The sequence below is a fragment of the Leptopilina heterotoma genome, unplaced genomic scaffold (genome assembly GCF_015476425.1).
Source record: "Leptopilina heterotoma isolate Lh14 unplaced genomic scaffold, ASM1547642v1 Lhet_42, whole genome shotgun sequence".
Classification (NCBI taxonomy): Eukaryota; Metazoa; Arthropoda; class Insecta; order Hymenoptera; family Figitidae; genus Leptopilina; species Leptopilina heterotoma.
The window spans coordinates 3773642-3797170 of NW_025111078.1; the positions used below are offsets into that span (position 1 = coordinate 3773642).

The 23529-nt window shown below is 26.9% G+C and overlaps 2 protein-coding genes across 2 annotated transcripts; one reads left to right on the forward strand and one right to left on the reverse strand.

The window, feature by feature from the left end:
* Positions 1 to 133: 133 nt before the first annotated feature.
* Positions 134 to 3635, reverse strand: LOC122506467 (translation initiation factor eIF-2B subunit alpha). The gene is made up of 8 exons (XM_043618671.1): positions 3395 to 3635; positions 3216 to 3317; positions 2973 to 3112; positions 1458 to 1574; positions 1189 to 1301; positions 940 to 1084; positions 668 to 793; positions 134 to 566 (listed from the first exon to the last, which is right to left on the reverse strand). The coding sequence occupies exons 1-8, from the start codon at positions 3405 to 3407 to the stop codon at positions 417 to 419; spliced, it is 906 nt and encodes a 301-aa protein (XP_043474606.1). The 5' UTR covers positions 3408 to 3635; the 3' UTR covers positions 134 to 416.
* A 161-nt stretch (positions 3636 to 3796) lies between these two features.
* On the forward strand, positions 3797 to 6433 carry LOC122506468 (speckle-type POZ protein-like). The gene is made up of 2 exons (XM_043618672.1): positions 3797 to 3955; positions 5240 to 6433. The coding sequence occupies exon 2, from the start codon at positions 5251 to 5253 to the stop codon at positions 6313 to 6315; it is 1065 nt and encodes a 354-aa protein (XP_043474607.1). The 5' UTR covers positions 3797 to 3955; positions 5240 to 5250; the 3' UTR covers positions 6316 to 6433.
* The last annotated feature ends 17096 nt before the right edge of the window (positions 6434 to 23529 follow it).

Genomic DNA, 23529 nt, shown 5'->3' on the forward strand with positions numbered 1-23529 from the left:
ATGAAGTATTCTGTGATTTTCATCATTTTATTAATTAATTTCTTCCCTTCGGTGAAAAAAAAGGAAAAATGTCACTTCTTTTCCATATATTTAGCATTTGCTATTATTTTGTATGTCATGAATTATTTTTTTCTCCATTTTTGTGTGATTAATTTTATTTCTGCTTTACAAGTGAAACTTGAAATACATACACAGTGCAATATTTTGCAATTTTTTTTTAAATACTCATCATAATTGTCTATGAAAAATGTGCGACAACAAAAAAAATAAAAACTGCAAATAAACAATTTTTTCTGTATTTTTATTTAAAAATTGTTTTTTTTTTTGTTTAAAATATAGAATTCGAGGTAAGAAGTAAAAGATAAATTAATAACTTCTTTGCTTCTCTTTTTATAAATGTACAAAATTTACTTGTTTCATAAATAAAGTTTTATAAGTTCATCGCTAACTGCCGATGGTGTTAAAATTCCTAAATCGGTGAATAAAAGATTTATGTAATGTGGAGGAGTATAATCGACAAGTGGATGTTCTTTTTTTAAATCCTTCTTTAATGTACTCGCTGTATACTGAAAATTAAAATTAAATAAATTAATAATTAAATTAAAAATTAATTGTCTTTACTTAAGAATAATAAAAAATATATTTAGTAAAATAGACAAAACTTTACCTTAAATTCATCGGGTAAATCCGCCTGATTTAAGGGATAAACTCTTGAGAATTTGAAACTCTCTGTCAAGACGTAAAATGGTTTATTTGCAACTTTCGCACAAACTGCCATCGTATAAGTTCCCATCTAGAAAAAATAATATTTATAAATTAAAATATTCAGAAACTTTTGAAAATTTTTCTTCTTCTTCTTCTCATTAAATTTTTTTAGTTGAAATAAATTTATTTCAAACTAGAAAAATTAAGTTTATATTTTATTTATTTATGACTCACTTTATTAATTATTCCTCCACTTTCAGCGATACCTTCAGCGCCAACAATTACCATATCAACTCGTTCCATTATATGACCCATTGCCGAGTCAAAAATTACAGTACATGGAATTCCTAATTTTTGTAAATTTTGGCACATCTCCTCTCTAATGAAAAGAAATTAATTAATTAATTTTATTAATTTCATTAATTCTCTAAAGAAATTGGAAAACAATTTAAAAGAATTTTATTACAGAAAATTTCTACTCACCCGCTATTGTCAGGCGCAGAATTTGTCACGTAAACTTCAAAAGATTTACTATTTTGAGCAGCTTCTTTCATTGTTTCAAGAACAACTCTTGATTTCGAATGAGTCAAAATTTTCTATATTTATAAAGAAATTTTCAATTATTAAAGATAATTAATTCAATTATTAAAATGAAATTAAAGAATTTTTAAAATACAAAAAGAAAAATTGTCACATTATGTAAATTTTATTAAATCCACAATAAAAAAAAAAATAGGTATCTAAATACTTACACTGCCATCGGAAATAAATCGCACAGCATGTTTAGCAACTTTGCCACGAGCTGCTACAAGTTTTTTGTAAAATATTTTTCCTCTATGCAACATAATGTCCTTACATTCAGCAAATGACTGTAAAAAAGAGGAGAAAAAAATACTAAAATAAATTATAGTACGTTAGTTAAATAATTTTTAACGTCCGAGATTTTTTATAAAATAAGGTAAATAAAAATATTCAAATAATATTAAAAAAAATTCAATCTAAACGTTTTCCAAAAAATTAATTTGAAAATTCAATTATTTTTAAAAATTCACGCTATATTGCTTTTAATATTCAATTATTATCTAAAATTTAAATTGAAATTCATTTTTAAATCAATATTTATTTGAAATTTCTACGATAATTCCATTATTTAAATACAAAAATAAATAATTTTGTTGAATAATTGAACGTTTCTCAAAAATTCAATTCTGGTAAAGATTTTTATCAACAAATTTTTAAACAACTTGAATTTTTTTGACGAATTTAAATAAAATTTTTAACAAGAATTTTTAAATAAAAAATTTTGAAAATATAATTTCTGCCAAGTATTTTATTACTTTTCAAAAGAATTGAATTCTTACAATGAATTTTGATATTTATCAAATTAATTGAATTTTGAAAAAGAATTTTATTAAAATTCCTTAAAATAATTGATTTTATGGGAGAATTTTGTTGATTATCAAAATAATCGAATTTTCTTTTTCAGAATTAATTAAAATTTTTTTGAAAATAATTGATTTTTTGTGACGAATTAAAAGTTATTTATGAAAATAATTGAATTGTATTATTTTATTGAATAATTGAATGTTTCTTAAAATTCAATTCTTTCGTCGAGTTTTAATAAATGTACAAATATTATTATTTATGAAAATAATTGAATTATTGCGTAGAAATTTATAAAAAAAAACTTGTGAATAATTGAATTTCTGCAAAATTTTTATTATTTTATGAAAATAATTAAATGTTTGCGTAGAATATTTTTTTTAAAAATTTATTCGAAATAATTTAATTCTTTTGAAAAATTTTATTAATATATTAAATATTGAAAATCATTAAGAGGAGAATTTTTAAAAATAATTGAAATTTTGCCAAGAATTTTATTAAAAGTTTTGAAAATAATTGAATTTCGGAGAAGAATTTTATTATTTCTAAAGACAATTGAATTTTTTACAAGAATTTTTGACAAGAACATAATTGAATTTTTACGGAGAATTTTATTACTTTTATTTTGAAAATAATTGAATCTCTGCAATCATTCGTAATTTCTCTAAAATGCTACAAATTAATTTGCTATTTTATTATTTATTGAATTTAAAAAAATATAAAAAAGGAGAATAAATAAGAAAAAATAAATTTAAATAAGTAAAGGTGAAAAAATATTAAATAAAATAATAAAAGCAAAAAAATAAAGAGAAAAACTAATGTCTTTTTAAAATAAAAAGAAGTAAAAAAATAAAAATAAAACCTACACATTTACGTAAACATACCGGTGTGTCTAATGTTGCTAAAGTGATAAATCGAAGAAATAGTTCACTTCCAGAGGCAATTGATGTCACCGGATGATCAGTCGATCTCATCGCGTCAATTGCATTTTGTAAACAAAATCGCAATTCCTGAACGGTTTCAGCTGAAAAAAAAGAATTACAATTACAAATTCTCGAAAAAAATACTGTTTTATACATTTAATCAGAATAGAAAATATTCGTTTCTAAACAAAAAAATAAACTCACATTTTGAGTGCTCCAAAACTTCAAGAAGTGTTCGAATAGCAGCAACACCAGCCGAAACATCCTTGTCATTTCTGATAATTTCATTAAAATATCTGCATATTTCTACAGTAAATTCAATTTAGTTTTCATTTTGTTTTTCTAATAAAAAAAAATAAAAATAATCTGAAAAGAAGACTCACCTTGTTGTTCCATATTTAAAGAAATTGAGAAGAACTACCACCTTGTTTGGAATAAACAATAATAATGAAAGCACTAGAAATGGTAAAATAATTTCTCCCTGGTTTTTTTTAATTCATTTGTTGTATATGATTAAAATTAAACGATTTAAATAAAGAAATATGATGCAATCGTAAATATATGTCAAATAGAATTTTTTAGGTTAGGTTTCTTTTTTGCCAAAGAGTGCAAACATGCCACTTGCCCCTGGGGATTGTTGACCTTACCGACACCTAAGCCTCAAGGGAAGTATAAAAATAGTTAGTAATTGTTGCGTCAGTGGCGCTGAAGTGAAAAGACATGCTCAGTTTAGAAAAATTTCATCAATTATACCTTCTATATGTGCAGAAATATTTAATGATTAAAAATTATATATCAACCGCCGGAAGGCAACAACAACAATACAGTTGCAACAATAATAAAAGGAAATTATTAATGACAAGATTATAAACTTGTCAATTATTCCTCTGCTTTCTTTCTTGAATGTTTTACAATTAAATGAACGAAGAATAATAAGCTGCCTGGTAATAAAACTATTTTCATATTTTTCTATTGTCACATGTTCTAACCTCAAAATAGTGTTTTTTTTTAAATTTTGTGGATTTTCATTATTTTTATTAAAATTAATGAATCATATTTCAAATTTCTCGTAGGAATTCAATTATTTTTTAGAAATTTTAATAAAGTTCTTTGCAAGAATTGAATTATTTTTATAAATAATAAAATTTTTTGCGCTAATTCAATTATTTTCCAAAATTGTAATTAAATTTCGCGAAAGAATTCAATTATTTTCCAAAATTTTAATAAAATTCTTCGCAAGGATTCAACTATTTTTTTGAATAAGTAATTAAATTCTTCGCAGGAATTCAATTATTTTTAGAAATTTTATTAAAATTACTTGAATGAATTCAATTATTTAAAAATTTTTTTTTTTTAAATTCTTAAAAACAATTCAATTATTTTCAAAAGATTTAATAAAGTTCTTCGCAAGGATTAAATTATTTTTATAAATAATAAAATTCTTTGCAGGAATTCAATTATTTCCTAAAAATTTTAATAAAACTTGTTTATTAGAATTTTTTTTCAATTATCTACATTTTTAAGCAGATTTTTTTAAGAAATTTAATTGATTTCAAAAATTCTTCGAAACAATTCAATTATTTTTAAAAGTTTTAATAAAATTCGAAAGGATTCAATTATTTTTATAAATAATACAATTTTTACAGGAATTAATTTATTTTAATATTAATTCTAATAAATTTCTTCTCAAGAATTAAATTATTTTCAAAATTTGTTAATAAAGAAGAAAGAATTCAATTATTTTTATAAATATACCTACTATTTTTCGCAGGAATTCAATTATTTCAATTGTAATAAAATTTCTCGAAAGAATACAATTAGTTTTTAATAAAATTACTTGTAAAAATTCAATTATTTTCAAAAATATTCAAAATTTATTCAAAAATTCAATCAAATTTTTTTAATTCATAAAAACTATTCATTTATTTTTAAAAGATTTAATAAATATCTTCCCTAGAATTAAACAATTTTCATAAATAATAAAATTTCTCGTAGGAATTCTTTATGAGAATTCAATTATTTTCGATACACTAATTTTAATAATTCATAAAATTAAAGGAGAAGAATAATTGAATAAGTTTAGTAATCCAAAAAACAAGCAAAAAGTTATATAATGTTTCATTTTAATTCTTTATTGCTAATTAGAAGAATTTTGACTTTTATATTAATAAATTAAATTAAATTTTTAAATTAAATTAATTTAATTCTTTTAATTCTCAATTTTGCAGGCGAAGGAAAAATGAATTGCAAAAAACGACGCCTTGATGATGTCGATCACATTGAATCGAATTTAGTAACTTCGAATTGTGAATGTAAATGGACAATTTGCAATTTCAAGGAACTCCTGGGCACAACATTGGAAATTAAATCAAATGAATTGTCATCGAAAAAGAATGAATTTTCCGGTTGGTTCGCAACTTTAAAAATACACAACGAAGAAGACGAGGAGCAATTTTCATCAAGTACGGAATCCTATATTTCTTTTCACATTAATTGTAATGATAATGATAAATCATTTTTAAAATTGAATTTCGAATTATCAATACTAAATGAAAATGACGAGAAATGTAACGTAACGTCCTTAAAAAATCTCTCCCCAATTAATCTAAAAACATTCGGTTTCACTAAATTCATAACGTGGGATAAATTATTTAATCCCAATGATAAACTACTGCGTGACGATGCTGTGGAATTTTTCATAAAAATCACTCTGACAGAATATGAAATCAAAGGGAAAAATTCGAAAGCGAATGAAAAGGAAACTACAGTTGAATTAATTGAAAATAAATATCCAAATCTTATGTTTCAAAATGCCGATTTCTCTGATTTGACAATTGTTTTCGATGACGTTAATTTATTAGTTCATAAAGTGATTCTCGCTGGGAAAAGTGAAGTTTTATATAAAAAAATAAAAAACCTCAAAGATAGTGAATTAAGATTGCCAATACCGCTTTCGATTGGCCAGGAATTGATTGCATTTATTTACACTGGACAGTGTCCGAATTTAATGCAATATATCGATGAACTCTACGATTGTTCATTGAGATTGAAAATTGACGATTTGAAAATGTTAATTGTAACAACTTTAAAATATTCAATTCAAATTGAAAATGCCTTGAATCGTTTGATTTGGGCGGAAAAACGTCATTGTACAGATTTAAAAATTCATGCGATTAATTTTATAAAATCTGAAATTCCAAAGATAATTGCAACTCCGGAATTTCAAAATCTTATTGAAAATTATCCAAATCTCACAAGGGAATTATTTTTTGCCACTGTTGAAAATTATGAAGGACAATCATAGAAAATTTTTAGACACTTGAAAATTCAATTAGTAATATTTTTAAATCTTCGTTTATTCTGTTCTTTTTTTATTGAACGAAATTTGCAACCAGTTTACTTTTTATAAAGATTTATATATATGTAAGCTTGTGATAATATAATTTATACGAGATAAAATATGTTAATAAAAATGTATTTTTAAAGAATTTATTGTATTTTTTAAAACAGATTTTTTAAAAAAGAGTTTAAAATAGATTTTTTAAAAAAAGTGTTTTAAAAAAAAAGTTTTTAAAAAAGAAAAATTAATTAAGTCTGTACTTCTTGGAATTATTTATTAGAGGCGTTCGTGATGTTCTCGAAAAGCATCAACGTTGACAAAGTACAGCTTTACCCTCCTAGTAGAACCCGGAAGACATTTTCATGTGGACAATATATTTCTCAGTAAAAGAGCGAGTGAATCAAAATGGAATTTTAGGATTTTTACGGATAAACAATTCTTCTTTGTTTTTATCCCAAAACAATTATTTTAAATAAATTAAGAAAAAAGAATATTATTTTTAGAAAAAAATAAAAAGAATTGTTTATTGGTAAAAACCCAGAAATAAAATTTTAATTCTCTCTCTGTTTAATTTCATATAAAACAAAATAGAATTACAAATGAAAATTCTTCCCTATAATGAGGAAAACTTGATTTTAATTGTTCATTTTAATTAAAAATTATACTGGTTTAATAATAATGATACCATAATAAAGTAGTATGTTAATATAATAATTAATTATAATTATTAAATAAAATTTATAAATTATTATTCAATTATTTTCATAAATACATATAATAAAATTCATCGCAGACTTTGAATTATTTTTTATACAATTTTAATAGAATTCCTCGAAAAAAGTAATTATTCTAAAAAATGTTATTAAAATTCAGCAAAGAAATTCCATTATTTAAAAAACTTTTGACTACAATTTATTTATTACAATTTAAGTATTATTTTCAATACATTTTTAATTAAATTTCTTCAAAGAATTAAATTATTTTCAAAAATTTTTATGAAATTCTTTGTAACAATTCAATTTTTTTCAAAACAATTTTAATAAAATTCTTCGTAGAAATTTCTATTATTATTAAAAAAGAAATTTTAATAGAATTCGTCTCAAGAATTCAATTATTTTTCAAAAATAATATAATTCTTCGCAGAAATTCAATTACGTTGAAATATTTACAAAAATTCTCATATCGGTGAAACTAGCGACCTTCCGGCCACTAGCCATCAGAAGAATCCATAGGCGCCCCCATCGTATAGGACCCGGTGGTCCTATACGATTTAATCAACGCAAAAACAACGTACGCTAGCTATTAAAGTTTCTAAAAAAAATTGCAATAGTCCCCCTTTAATTTGCGACCAAGAAATAAACATTTGGTCTAAAATTGTTCGAGTGATGAATTTTTTTTGAACTTTTTTTCCAAATTTTCGTTTTTCTGATACGGGCGGGTGGGGACGCTGGCTATCAAAAATTGTTTTAAAAAATTCCTATTGGTCCACGAAAAAGAAGCATTAATCCTTCTTTAATTTGCGACCAAGAAATAAACATTTGGTCTAAAATTTTTACAGTTATGAATTTTTTTTGAACTTTTTTTCCAAATTTTCGTTTTTCTGATACGGGCGGGTGGGGACGCTGGCTATCAAAAATTGTTTAAAAAAATTCCTATTGGTCCACGAAAAAGAAGCATTAATCCTTCTTTAATTTGCGACCAAGTAATAAACATTTGGTCTAAAATTTTTACAGTTATGAATTTTTTTTGAACTTTTTTTCCAAATTTTCGTTTTTCTGATACGGGCGGGTGGGGACGCTGGCTATCAAAAATTGTTTTAAAAAATTCCTATTGGTCCAATATAAAAAAGCATTAATCCTTCTTTAATTTGCGACCAAGAAATAAACATTTGGTCTAAAATTGTTCGAGTTATGAATTTTTTTAAAACTATTTTTCCAAATTTTCGTTTTTCTGATACGGGCGGGTGGGGACGCTGGCTATCAAAAATTGTTTTAAAAAATTCCTATTGGTCCAATATAAAAAAGCATTAATCCCTGTTTAATTTGCGACCAAGTAATAAACATTTGGTCTAAAATTTTTACAGTTATGAATTTTTTTTGAATTTTTTTTCCAAATTTTCGTTTTTCTGATACGGGCGGGTGGGGACGCTGGCTATCAAAAATTGTTTTAAAAAATTTCTATTGGTCCAATATAAAAAAGCATTAATCCCTGTTTAATTTTCGACCAAGAAATAAACATTTGGTCTAAAATTGTTCGAGTTATGAATTTTTTTTGAACTTTTTTTCCAAATTTTCGTTTTTCTGATACGGGCGGGTGGGGACGCTGGCTATCAAAAATTGTTTTAAAAAATTCCTATTGGTCCAATATAAAAAAGCATTAATCCCTGTTTAATTTGCGACTAAGTAATAAACAGTTGGTCTAAAATTTTTACAGTTATGAATTTTTTTTGAACTTTTTTTCCAAATTTTCGTTTTTCTGATACGGGCGGGTGGGGACGCTGGCTATCAAAAATTGTTTTAAAAAATTCCTATTGGTCCAAGAGAAAGAAGCATTAATCCTTCTTTAATTTGCGACCAAGAAATAAACATTTGGTCTAAAATTGTTCGAGTTATGAATTTTTTTAAAACTATTTTTCCAAATTTTCGTTTTTCTGATACGGGCGGGTGGGGACGCTGGCTATCAAAAATTGTTTTAAAAAATTCCTATTGGTCCAAGAGAAAGAAGCATTAATCCTTCTTTAATTAGCGACCAAGAAATAAACATTTGGTCTAAAATTTTTACAGTTATGAATTTTTTTTGAACTTTTTTTCCAAATTTTCGTTTTTCTGATACGGGCGGGTGGGGACGCTGGCTATCAAAAATTGTTTTAAAAAATTCCTATTGGTCCAAGAGAAAGAAGCATTAATCCTTCTTTAATTTGCGACCAAGAAATAAACATTTGGTCTAAAATTGTTCGAGTTATGAATTTTTTTTGAATTTTTTTTCCAAATTTTCGTTTTTCTGATACGGGCGGGTGGGGACGCTGGCTATCAAAAATTGTTTTAAAAAATTCCTATTGGTCCAATATAAAAAAGCATTAATCCCTGTTTAATTTGCGACCAAGTAATAAACAGTTGGTCTAAAATTTTTACAGTTATGAATTTTTTTTGAACTTTTTTTCCAAATTTTCGTTTTTCTGATACGGGCGGGTGGGGACGCTGGCTATCAAAAATTGTTTTAAAAAATTCCTATTGGTCCAAGAGAAAGAAGCATTAATCCTTCTTTAATTTGCGACCAAGAAATAAACATTTGGTCTGAAATTGTTCGAGTTATGAATTTTTTTTGAACTTTTTTTCCAAATTTTCGTTTTTCTGATACGGGCGGGTGGGGACGCTGGCTATCAAAAATTGTTTTAAAAAATTTCTATTGGTCCACGAAAAAAAAGCATTAATCCTTCTTTAATTTGCGACCAAGAAATAAACATTTGGTCTAAAATTGTTCGAGTTATGAATTTTTTTAAAACTATTTTTCCAAATTTTCGTTTTTCAGATACGGGCGGGTGGGGACGCTGGCTATCAAAAATTGTTTTAAAAAATTCCTATTGGTCCAATATAAAAAAGCATTAATCCCTGTTTAATTTGCGACCAAGTAATAAACATTTGGTCTAAAATTTTTACAGTTATGAATTTTTTTTGAATTTTTTTTCCAAATTTTCGTTTTTCTGATACGGGCGGGTGGGGACGCTGGCTATCAAAAATTGTTTTAAAAAATTTCTATTGGTCCAATATAAAAAAGCATTAATCCCTGTTTAATTTTCGACCAAGAAATAAACATTTGGTCTAAAATTGTTCGAGTTATGAATTTTTTTTGAACTTTTTTTCCAAATTTTCGTTTTTCTGATACGGGCGGGTGGGGACGCTGGCTATCAAAAATTGTTTTAAAAAATTCCTATTGGTCCAATATAAAAAAGCATTAATCCCTGTTTAATTTGCGACTAAGTAATAAACAGTTGGTCTAAAATTTTTACAGTTATGAATTTTTTTTGAACTTTTTTTCCAAATTTTCGTTTTTCTGATACGGGCGGGTGGGGACGCTGGCTATCAAAAATTGTTTTAAAAAATTCCTATTGGTCCAAGAGAAAGAAGCATTAATTCTTCTTTAATTTGCGACCAAGAAATAAACATTTGGTCTAAAATTGTTCGAGTTATGAATTTTTTTAAAACTATTTTTCCAAATTTTCGTTTTTCTGATACGGGCGGGTGGGGACGCTGGCTATCAAAAATTGTTTTAAAAAATTCCTATTGGTCCAAGAGAAAGAAGCATTAATCCTTCTTTAATTAGCGACCAAGAAATAAACATTTGGTCTAAAATTTTTACAGTTATGAATTTTTTTTGAACTTTTTTTCCAAATTTTCGTTTTTCTGATACGGGCGGGTGGGGACGCTGGCTATCAAAAATTGTTTTAAAAAATTCCTATTGGTCCAAGAGAAAGAAGCATTAATCCTTCTTTAATTTGCGACCAAGAAATAAACATTTGGTCTAAAATTGTTCGAGTTATGAATTTTTTTTGAATTTTTTTTCCAAATTTTCGTTTTTTCTGATACGGGCGGGTGGGGACGCTGGCTATCAAAAATTGTTTTAAAAAATTCCTATTGGTCCAATATAAAAAAGCATTAATCCCTGTTTAATTTGCGACCAAGTAATAAACAGTTGGTCTAAAATTTTTACAGTTATGAATTTTTTTTGAACTTTTTTTCCAAATTTTCGTTTTTCTGATACGGGCGGGTGGGGACGCTGGCTATCAAAAATTGTTTTAAAAAATTCCTATTGGTCCAAGAGAAAGAAGCATTAATCCTTCTTTAATTTGCGACCAAGAAATAAACATTTGGTCTAAAATTGTTCGAGTTATGAATTTTTTTTGAATTTTTTTTCCAAATTTTCGTTTTTCTGATACGGGCGGGTGGGGACGCTGGCTATTAAAAATTGTTTTAAAAAATTCCTATTGGTCCAAGAGAAAGAAGCATTAATCCTTCTTTAATTTGCGACCAAGAAATAAACATTTGGTCTGAAATTGTTCGAGTTATGAATTTTTTTTGAACTTTTTTTCCAAATTTTCGTTTTTCTGATACGGGCGGGTGGGGACGCTGGCTATCAAAAATTGTTTTAAAAAATTTCTATTGGTCCACGAAAAAAAAGCATTAATCCTTCTTTAATTTGCGACCAAGAAATAAACATTTGGTCTAAAATTGTTCGAGTTATGAATTTTTTTAAAACTATTTTTCCAAATTTTCGTTTTTCAGATACGGGCGGGTGGGGACGCTGGCTATCAAAAATTGTTTTAAAAAATTCCTATTGGTCCAATATAAAAAAGCATTAATCCCTGTTTAATTTGCGACCAAGAAATAAACATTTGGTCTAAAATTGTTCGAGTTATGAATTTTTTTTGAACTTTTTTTCCAAATTTTCGTTTTTCTGATACGGGCGGGTGGGGACGCTGGCTATCAAAAATTGTTTTAAAAAATTCCTATTGGTCCAATATAAAAAAGCATTAATCCCTGTTTAATTTGCGACCAAGTAATAAACATTTGGTCTAAAATTTTTACAGTTATGAATTTTTTTTGAACTTTTTTTCCAAATTTTCGTTTTTCTGATACGGGCGGGTGGGGACGCTGGCTATCAAAAATTGTTTTAAAAAATTCCTATTGGTCCAAGAGAAAGAAGCATTAATCCTTCTTTAATTTGCGACCAAGAAATAAACATTTGGTCTAAAATTGTTCGAGTTATGAATTTTTTTAAAACTATTTTTCCAAATTTTCGTTTTTCTGATACGGGCGGGTGGGGACGCTGGCTATCAAAAATTGTTTTAAAAAATTCCTATTGGTCCAAGAGAAAGAAGCATTAATCCTTCTTTAATTTGCGACCAAGAAATAAACATTTGGTCTGAAATTGTTCGAGTTATGTATTTTTTTTGAACTTTTTTTCCAAATTTTCGTTTTTCTGATACTGGCGGGTGGGGACGCTGGCTATCAAAAATTGTTTAAAAAAATTCCTATTGGTCCACGAAAAAGAAGCATTAATCCTTCTTTAATTTGCGACCAAGAAATAAACATTTGGTCTAAAATTGTTCGAGTTATAAATTTTTTTTAAACTATTTTTCCAAATTTTCGTTTTTCTGATACGGGCGGGTGGGGACGCTGGCTATCAAAAATTGTTTAAAAAATTTTTTATTGGTCGAAGGAGAAAAAGCATTAATTTTTCTTTAATTTGCGACCAAGAAATCAACATTTGGTCTGAAATTGTTCGAGTTATGAATTTTTTTAAAACTATTTTTCCAAATTTTCGTTTTTCTGATACGGGCGGGTGGGGACGCTGGCTATCAAAAATTGTTTAAAAAATTTTTTATTGGTCCAAGGAGAAAAAGCATTAATCCTTTTTTAATTTGCGACCAAGAAATAAACATTTGGTCTGAAATTGTTCGAGTTATGAATTTTTTTAAAACTATTTTTCCAAATTTTCGTTTTTCTGATACGGGCGGGCGGGGACGCTGGCTATCAAAAATTGTTTAAAAAATTTTTTATTGGTCCAAGGAGAAAAAGCATTAATCCTTCTTTAATTTGCGACCAAGTAATAAACATTTGGTCTAAAATTGTTCGAGTTATGAATTTTTTTAAAACTATTTTTCCAAATTTTCGTTTTTCTGATACGGGCGGGTGGGGACGCTGGCTATCAAAAATTGTTTTAAAAAATTCCTATTGGTCCACGAAAAAGAAGCATTAATTCTTCTTTAATTTGCGACCAAGAAATAAACATTTGGTCTGAAATTGTACGAGTTATGAATTTTTTTTGAACTTTTTTTCCAAATTTTCGTTTTTCTGATACGGGCGGGTGGGGACGCTGGCTATCAAAAATTGTTTTAAAAAATTCCTATTGGTCCAAGAGAAAGAAGCATTAATCCTTCTTTAATTTGCGACCAAGAAATAAACATTTGGTCTAAAATTGTTCGAGTTATGAATTTTTTTAAAACTATTTTTCCAAATTTTCGTTTTTCTGATACGGGCGGGTGGGGACGCTGGCTATCAAAAATTGTTTTAAAAAATTCCTATTGGTCCACGAAAAAGAAGCATTAATTCTTCTTTAATTTGCGACCAAGAAATAAACATTTGGTCTGAAATTGTTCGAGTTATGAATTTTTTTTGAACTTTTTTTCCAAATTTTCGTTTTTCTGATACGGGCGGGTGGGGACGCTGGCTATCAAAAATTGTTTTAAAAAATTCCTATTGGTCCAAGAGAAAGAAGCATTAATCCTTCTTTAATTTGCGACCAAGAAATAAACATTTGGTCTAAAATTGTTCGAGTTATGAATTTTTTTAAAACTATTTTTCCAAATTTTCGTTTTTCTGATACGGGCGGGTGGGGACGCTGGCTATCAAAAATTGTTTTAAAAAATTCCTATTGGTCCACGAAAAAGAAGCATTAATCCTTCTTTAATTTGCGACCAAGAAATAAACATTTGGTCTGAAATTGTTCGAGTTATGAATTTTTTTTGAACTTTTTTTCCAAATTTTCGTTTTTCTGATACGGGCGGGTGGGGACGCTGGCTATCAAAAATTGTTTTTAAAAATTCCTATTGGTCCAATATAAAAAAGCATTAATCCCTGTTTAATTTGCGACCAAGAAATAAACATTTGGTCTGAAATTGTTCGAGTTATGAATTTTTTTTGAACTTTTTTTCCAAATTTTCGTTTTTCTGATACGGGCGGGTGGGGACGCTGGCTATCAAAAATTGTTTTAAAAAATTCCTATTGGTCCAATATAAAAAAGCATTAATCCCTGTTTAATTTGCGACCAAGAAATAAACATTTGGTCTGAAATTGTACGAGTTATGAATTTTTTTTGAACTTTTTTTCCAAATTTTCGTTTTTCTCATACGGGCGGGTGGGGACGCTGGCTATCAAAAATTGTTTTAAAAAATTCCTATTGGTCCACGAAAAAGAAGCATTAATCCTTCTTTAATTTGCGACCAAGAAATAAACATTTGCTCTAAAATTGTTCGAGTTATGAATTTTTTTTGATCTTTTTTTCCAAATTTTCGTTTTTCTGATACGGGCGGGTGGGGACGCTGGCTATCAAAAATTGTTTAAAAAAATTCCTATTGGTCCACGAAAAAGAAGCATTAATCCTTCTTTAATTTGCGACCAAGAAATAAACATTTGGTCTAAAATTGTTCGAGTTATGAATTTTTTTAAAACTATTTTTCCAAATTTTCGTTTTTCTGATACGGGCGGGTGGGGACGCTGGCTATCAAAAATTGTTTTAAAAAATTCCTATTGGTCCAAAATAAAAAAGCATTAATCCCTGTTTAATTTGCGACCAAGAAATAAACATTTGGTCTAAAATTGTTCGACTTATGAATTTTTTTAAAACTATTTTTCCAAATTTTCCCAGGTGCGATTTTTTGGTCGGCCCATAGTTGGGCCAACTTTTACAAAGTCGGTCCAACTTCTCGTGCCAGAGGTTGGGCCAACCATACAGATGATAACGGCGGCCGTCTAATGGCGACGATGGTTGGCCCGACAACTCATAAGGAAGTTGGCCCAACTTACAATGCATATGTTGTGCCAACTATATATTTCAATGGTTGGTCCAAAGACTGACGCCAAAGTTGGCACAACTTTAGATGCGTAAGTTGGGCCAACCACAATTTTCAAAGTTTGGCCAACTTCAACAGCCAAAGGTAAAAAATTATTAAAAAACTACATTATTTAAAAAATTAACACGTTATTATTAGCGGGAACATCAGATATAACCTTTACCTATTATTATTAAACACAATCTCATAAATACATTTTCGAAAATATCTATCGCTCGCTAGGATCGAACCCCTAACCTAACGCACCGAAGACTTATACACTGACCACTACGCTACGCTCACATGGGAGTGCATAACGCAAAATGTATTTTTAAGCTGCAACAGTCGGGCCAACCGTGGTCCAAGGTTCGGCCAACCAAGAAAGTTTAAGTCATTTAAACCGCATTTGACAAAGTTTTGCCAACCGTTGGGCCAACCGTGGCCCAGAGTTCGGCCAACCGAAACTGAAAGTCTTTTAAACTACGTTTGGATGAGTTGTGCCAACCTTTGTCGCCAAAGTTGGCCCGACGGTTGGTTAAACTCTGCATTTAATGGTTGGCTTGCAAAGTCGGGCCAACTGTGGGCACAAGTACTTGCCAAAGTTGGGCAAACTCTGGCAACCAAAACTTTGCTTGACAAAGTTAGGCCAACCTTGGGCCAACCTTCAAACTCTGGCGGCCAACCTAAATTCGCACCTGGGTTCGTTTTTCTGATACGGGCGGGTGGGGACGCTGGCTATCAAAAATTGTTTTAAAAAATTCCTATTGGTCCAAGAAAAAGAAGCATTAATCCTTCTGTAATTTGCGACCAAGAAATAAACATTTGGTCTAAAATTGTTACAAGTAGGTTCAGAAAAAATTCACAAAGTAGCCGGTGTTGGCAAAGTTGGTTAAATTGACCCCCCTCTACCCCCTCCAATTTTTCGAAAAAATCAAAAATATTTTTTGGGTCATTTTTCTACTTGATACAACAACAAATTCCTCGAGTTTCAATTTTTTTCAAGAAGTTGAAATTTCAACTTAGGACATTTCACGTAAAATGCCTCATATAAGCGGGACTAATTTTTTGTTTCTTGGTCGCAAATTAAAGAAGGATTAATGCTTCTTAAGATTAGATCATTGCGAATTTATTTTATAAATTTTTGATACCCAGCGTCTCCCCCTGCCCGTATCAGAAAACCAAAAATTGGAAAAAAGTCCAAAATTAAATTCATAACACGAACCATTTTTGATAAAATTGTAATATTTTTGTTGCAAATTAAAGAGGGATAAACGATTTTTAAGATAAGATCATTGCAAATTTATTTTATACATTTTTAACACACAGCGTACCCATCCACCCGTATCAGAAAAACGAAAATAATTGGGGGAAAAATCGAAAAAAAATTCATAACTCGAACAATTTTTTTTTGACCAAATTTTTTTTCTTGGTTGTAAATTAAAAAGGGATTAACGATTCTTTAGATTGGAACATAAAGAATTTTTTTTTTAAAAAATTTTGATAGCCAGCGTCCCCACCCGCCCGTATCAGAAAAACGAATATTTGGAAAAAAAGTTCAAAAAAAATTCATAACTCGAACAATTTTAGACCAAATGTTTATTTCTTGGTCGAAAATTAAAGGGGGATTATTGCTCTTTAAAATGTGACAATTGCATTTTTTCTATAAACTTTAATAGCTAGTCTACGTTGTTTTTGCGTTGATTGAACCGTATAGGGCCGCCGCGCTACTATGTGTGTCGGCGCCTATGGATTCTTCTGATGGCTGGCGGCCGGCGGGTTGCTAGTTTCACCAAGCCCAAAATTTAAATGATCTTTATAAAAAATAAAATTATCGTCGAAATTTAAATTGTCTTTATAAATAATAAAATTCTCCAAAATTCAATTATTTGAAAATCATTTAATAAAATTTCTTCAATTCAATTATTTTCAAAAATATTCAAAATTGATTAAAAAATTCAATCAAATTTTAAAAAAATTTTCAAAACAATTTAATTATTTTTAAAAGATTTAATAAATTTCTTTACAAGAATTAAATAATTTTCATAAATCATAAAATTTCTCGTAGGAATTCAATTATTTTTTAGAAATTTTAATAAAGTTCTTTGCAAGAATTGAATTATTTTTAAAAATAATAAAATTCTTTGCAGTAATTCAATTATTTTCTAAAATTTTAATAAAATTCTTCACAAAAATTCAACTATTTTTAGAAATAAGTAATTAAATTCTTCGCAAGAATTCAATTATTTTTAGAAATTTCAATAAAATTAGTTGAATAAATTCAATTATTTTTAAAAATTTTAATAAAATCCTTAATAAATATATAAATTTAATAAAGTTCTTTGCAAGAATTCAATTACTTTTATAAATAATAAAATTCTTTGCAGTACTTCAATTATTTTAATATTAATTTTAATTCAGTTTCTCAAAAGAATTCAATTATTTTAATATTAATTGTAATCTCAATTTCACGAAAGAATTCAATTATTTTCAAAAATTTTAACAAAATTAGAATTTCAATTATTTTTAATAAAATTTTCATCAAATTTCTCGAAAAAATAAAAAATTCTTAAAAATTTTATTAAAATTTGTCAAGAGAATTTAATTATTTAAAAATTTATTGATAAAATTCTTTACGAAAATTCAATTTTAAGAAACATTCAATTATTTAATAAAATATTCATTTTCATAGGTAAATAATTGAAATCTCGTAGAATTTTCTAATAAATATTGATTAAATATTGATTCAAAAATTATTTTTAAAAAATTTAAGTTAAAAATTCTAGAAACCTATGTAAAAATTCCGTTTTTAACCTGGAAAAGTCAGGGAATTTGAAAAGAGCAAAAGCATGACAACCCTGATAAAATATTTATATTCTAATTAAAAGTATCATTAATTTTCTTTTTATATTTTAAATTCAAAAATTCAATGACGTCTAAATAGCGTTAATGTGAAAAATAATAGACTCTAATTTATAATTTATATTTTAAAAACTCGAGTTAATTGAATTATATTTCATTATATAGGCATTGTATGTATATATCTATTTTTGCATTTATATTCTCGGAAATGTAGATGATGAAATGGAGAAAAGCAAGTAATATAAGAGAATAAATTAATTTTCTACGTGCATTCCCTCATAGAGCCTCTAATTAAAAGTTACACACAACAAGCTAATTAATCAACTAGATAAATTGTTCCCATTCTTTTTTTTTTTTTTTTAATTCAAAATGAAAATCAATTCTAAAGATTATCAGATATATTTTTACATAAATTCAATTTTATAAATAAGATCAAAAAAAATAATATATTATATGATTAAATATTATCTTTTGCAATTTATGTGTGCAATGGACCACTTAAAATTTTAAATTCCATAAATTATTTTAATTGTTGTATGTGGGTCACTGTCTAGAAAATGACAAATGGCTTTGTTCAAGACACTTTAGGAAAAATAAAATTTATAAATCCGGAGGCCGAAATTCAATTATGTTAAAAAATTTTGAAAAATTCTCATCAAAATTTCAATTATCTTTAGAAACAATTAAATTCTTCTCCGAAATTCAATCATTATCAAAAAATTTTCTCAATTCAATGATTTTCAATATCTATTATTTTCATAAAATTTTCCAAAAGTATTCAATTATTTAAAAAAAAAATTTAATAAAATTCTACACAAACTTTTGACAATGCGAAGTGCCATTCTTTCGAATTGTCATTTTTACGAAATGTCACTGTTGCAAATTGCCATTTTTGCGAATTGTCATTTATGCGAACTGCCATTTTTTCGAATTGTCATTTTTACGAAATGTCACTGGTACGAATTGTCATTTTTTGCGAAAATTGCTATAGTAAATCTAATATATATGCATACAAGTTTACTGTAGCAATTTTCGCAAAAATAACAATTCGAAAAAATGGCAGTTCGCATAAATGACAATTCGCAAAAATGTCGATTCTCAAAAATGACAATTCGAAAAAATATCAGTTTGCATAAATGACAATTCGTAAAAATGATATTTCCCAAAAATGACTTTTCGCAAAAGTGGCAATTCGTAAAAATAACTTTTCGCAAAAATGATATTTCCCAAAAATGACTTTTCGCAAAAGTGGCAATTCGTAAAAATAACAATTCGAAAAAATGTCAGTTCGCATAAATGACAATTCGCAAAAATGACAATTCGCAAAAGTGGCAATTCGTAAAAATGAAAATTCGAAAAAATATCAGTTTGCATAAATGACAATTCGTAAAAATGATATTTCCCAAAAATGACTTTTCGCAAAAGTGGCAATTCGTAAAAATAACTTTTCGCAAAAATGACAATTTTGTAAAAATGTCGATTCACAAAAGTGACATTTCGGAACAATAACGATTCGTAAAAATGACAATTCGAAAAAATGGCAGTTTGCATAAATGACAATTCGCAAAAATGACAATTCGCAAAAGTGGCAATTCGTAAAAATGACAATTCGAAAAAATGGCAGTTTGCATAAATGACAATTCGTATAATATATACATATATATTTCCCACTATTTAAAATTTAAGTTGCAATTTGTTGTTGAATAATCGTCTCGTAATATAGTAGTTCATGCTTCAATAGATATCTGCATTCAGACTGGATTGAAATTTATGAAAGTGTTCAAAATGTTTTCTGATATTGAAGCTTGCTGGTTAACCGATAGATTGAAACGTTTGTGGCATAGAAATTTCAATATATCGCAAAATGTATATACATACCTACATATATATTATAAATATACATACCTCTGTTCGATTCACTGTTTTTATTCAAAATGAGAATTCTCATCGTATTTTTGAAAATTATTTTCAAAAAAAGAACCATTTGTTCTATTTATGTTAGCACATATACAATTTACTATATATTTATGCATATTTTCGAATCTCGATAATAATTTGAAATTATTAAATCGAAAATCGTAAAATTTCATTTTAAACTTTGTGGCTGAAATACAAATATTATTAACGTTCCTATATTCCTTCGTTACAAAGTTTTATGTTCATATTTAAAAAAAAAGTCACGTTTGTTATGTGTAAATTGTTCCTTTTTTTTCTTTTAAAGAAGGAAATATAAATCATTTTTAAATTGTCTGTTTTATAAAAAAAAGTAATTTAAATATTTACGTTTCTTTGCTTGTTATGTCGGTCAAATACATATTTTCATGTCTGTATAGTTAGTGAAAATCTTTCAAGACGCAAGAAAGTTAATTTACATTCCCTGGGGAATTTTATTAAGAGCTTTATGCTTCTTTCTTTAGACCCTTTTAATCTCGTTGTGGATTGTTTTACTTCTTTTCTTTAACTTTGTATATTGTTTGTTAATATGTACCCTCTCAAGAGAAAAAAAAAATTCAATTTGGATAGAAATAATATTCATGAATTTTTGCCAAAAAATTTTTAATAAAATTTTAATATTACAAATTTTACGATTAAGAAAATTTAATTGTTAATTTTTTTAAAATAATTTGTATGAAAATCTAATTTAAAAATTATAATCGTGAAGAAAAAATTGTAATGCTTCAAAAATACGCTTTATGTATAAAATAAGTTTAATATAACTTCCCTGCAGTAAAGTATACCTTGATAATATTTCTCTCCAAGTTTTAGTACTTACAGTAAGTTACATTCTCTGTCAGACGTTTATCCCTAAATTGAAACGTATTTTAGCGGAAGATTTCGTTAGCTTTGGGGAAAATTTTTTAACTAGAAAAAGATAGTGGAACTAGTTTTTTTAAAAATACTTTAGAAAGGAAAAGAATATATTATTGTCAATAATAATTTAATAAAAGTTTTAAACACTGTAAAAAAGTTCAAAAAAAAGTAACTCAAATTAAAATACTTAAAATTTCTACGATTAAGAGGCGACTTTTACGATTTTTCTAATGACTAACTTTATAACTATTTTTATGACCTATTTTGTAAACCATTTTACGGCTACTTTGAAACTTACTTTAACTGTAATTTTTAAACCCAAGTACTTACGCACTCAAGTTTTCAATTTCGTATAAGTGTAAAGTTTGGATCACTGTTTTATGAACTTTTACTTAAAAAAGCCGCAATTGCTTTTGGTTTAAAAAATGTTTCAAGTCTTTTTCTCTTTGATCTTTTTTGGGGATATTTTATTTTATTATTTTTATCTCACTTTGATTATGCGTTCTTTATTTTATGCCTGATAGTAAAAAGATTATGAAGCTTTTTTTTTAAAATCTTATTTTTGAGGACGACTTGTAGTACTGCAAGAAATTGGGTGTCCCTACAATCTTTGCACCGTTCAGAGCTTACCACGAGTTTGGTAGTAATGTGTCTTAGCGAAAAGCTCCATAACTACGATGGGCAGTAAATCAGTCGGTAGATACCAAAAAGGCAGTATTTTTTGGTTCTGAGGGGTCGACACTCTTCACCTTGTCGAACCAGTGGAAAATTCACTCTTTAACTGGATTATATAATCGATGGATGTTTGGCTTGAAATTTTAGAACCGAAGGACTATAACCTTGTCTGTCCTTCAATATTTTACTTTTTTTGAATTTTAAGGGGTTACATCCACTTAGGATTATGAAAAAAATTGATTTTCTTTATTGCAGTTTGTGAATGAAGAAGACTTACTAAATACTACAGTAAAAGATTTTCATAGTAGATGATGAATAATAGATTGATTTCAAAAAGAAAGGATCCCACAGAATTTTCATTAGTTTTCGCATTTTGTGAATGGACAATGTTTACTAAATACTACAGTAAAAGATTTTCATAGTAGATGATGAATAATAGATTGATTTCAGAAAGAAAGGATCCCACAGAATTTTAATTAGTTTTTGCACCCAAACTCCTAATTATTAGTCGTTCTGTAGAAGAAATATTTAGTATTTATAATTCATGATAAATTAATAACATCAAAGATCTGATAGAAAATTTTCCACAAAAAGTTTCTCCTGCAACTATTGATTCTAAAATGAATTATTTTTAAATGTCATTTATTATAGGGTGAAGATTTATATTGTTTTTCAATTTATATTTTATTTTGACCTATCATAAGATAGGTTATTTTTTGTTTGGATATGTCGAGTTGCTTTTAATTTAACCCTCCTACGTTGTGGTTATCGGTCGTTCTTTAAACAAGATATGCTGGAGATACAGTATATTCATGCATATGTATAGGAATATTTATATACAAATATAATAAACTCGATGAAGTGTATAAACTATTTCTTTCATGTTCAAATGTTAAATTTTTAAATTTAATTTTTACATATTATGATAATTAAAAAAGTATTTTTATTAAATAAGTAATTATGTGGATTCAATTTATATATAAATCTATATATATACGTAATTAAATTTTACTTCTGTAATATTATATGTGAATAAATAAAATTATTCTTATTTAGAGGGATAAGAATGTAGGTGTAATCCTAATAATTTGAAATATTACTGTGCGTTTATGCAAATTACTTCTAATACATAGATTTATTGATAAAGTGGTACATAATGGCAATGCCTGGGGTAATAATTCCCCCATATCCCTCAACCCTGGATTTAATCCTATATGGGCTGAACTATATACAAGCAATCTTAGTTAGTTCGACCATATATTTTGACTATTATTATATTTGAATTTCTTTTCTCCTACAATTTCTTACATAAATTCCCCCCTACCTGATGCATTCCATGTATAAATAAATATCTAGTTAATTGCAACATTTAAAAAAAAAATTTAATTCTTCTAAATGAAAAATATTTCCCATACGATTCATTATAATTCTAAATAAAGGCAATACCCTCGAAATGAATCTCAGTTTGTCATGCCAAAATTAAATATAGATCAGTAATAGAAGTCACGGAAAATGAAGAAGGGTATACAGACGTGCATAGGAGGTTTATAACTTTTGGCGCTTTTCCAATATGCATATGTATATTAAAGTATAAAGGAGCTATAGAATTTTTTTCTCACTACAAAACAAACATAGAGTTTATTTTTCAAAATGCATATAAGACAAAATCATTGAACTCACTTTTATGTTGCAACCTGACAGTTTTAGCTTATTCAATTATCATTTCAAATGTGGAATAAAATTAGATGGGAGAGAAAAATTTACTTTTTAATTAAATTAGTCTTGTGGCATAATAAATATTTTCAAATTTAAATATTTATTATATCAAGACTTTAGCTGAAAAATTAGCTAAATAAATAGTTGTAAATATAATTAGATTTATTTCTCTAAAAAATTAAATAAATAATTAATTGTGAATATGGTAAAAGGTTAATATGTCACAAATTATTGTAGGTTATGGTTATTAATTTTTAAGTGATGAAAAACTAATGATATTTAAATTTATTTAAATATTAAATTTTTAATTTAAAAACTAATGATATTTAAATCCGTATTACATTAAAAATATTCACAATAAGTTTTTTACCACTATAAGAAATTTTTAATTTATTTAAAGGGTTACATCCAGTTAGACATTCGAAAAAAGTAGATATTTTTATTATTATTCATCATCTACTATGAAAAACTTATACTGTAGTATTTAGTAAGTAAGAACCACTTTTAAT

Bases quoted from the DNA above. Each gene is read 5' to 3' on its own strand.
- LOC122506467 (XM_043618671.1), bottom strand. The intron at 3,113-3,215 runs GTGAGTTTATTT...CTTTTTTTTCAG, and splicing joins AGTTTTGGAGCACTCAAAAT to CTGAAACCGTTCAGGAATTG. The intron at 1,085-1,188 runs GTGAGTAGAAAT...TCTTTTCATTAG, and splicing joins TCTGCGCCTGACAATAGCGG to AGAGGAGATGTGCCAAAATT.
- LOC122506468 (XM_043618672.1), top strand. From the start codon at position 5,251: ATGAATTGCAAAAAACGACGCCTTGATGATGTCGATCACATTGAATCG.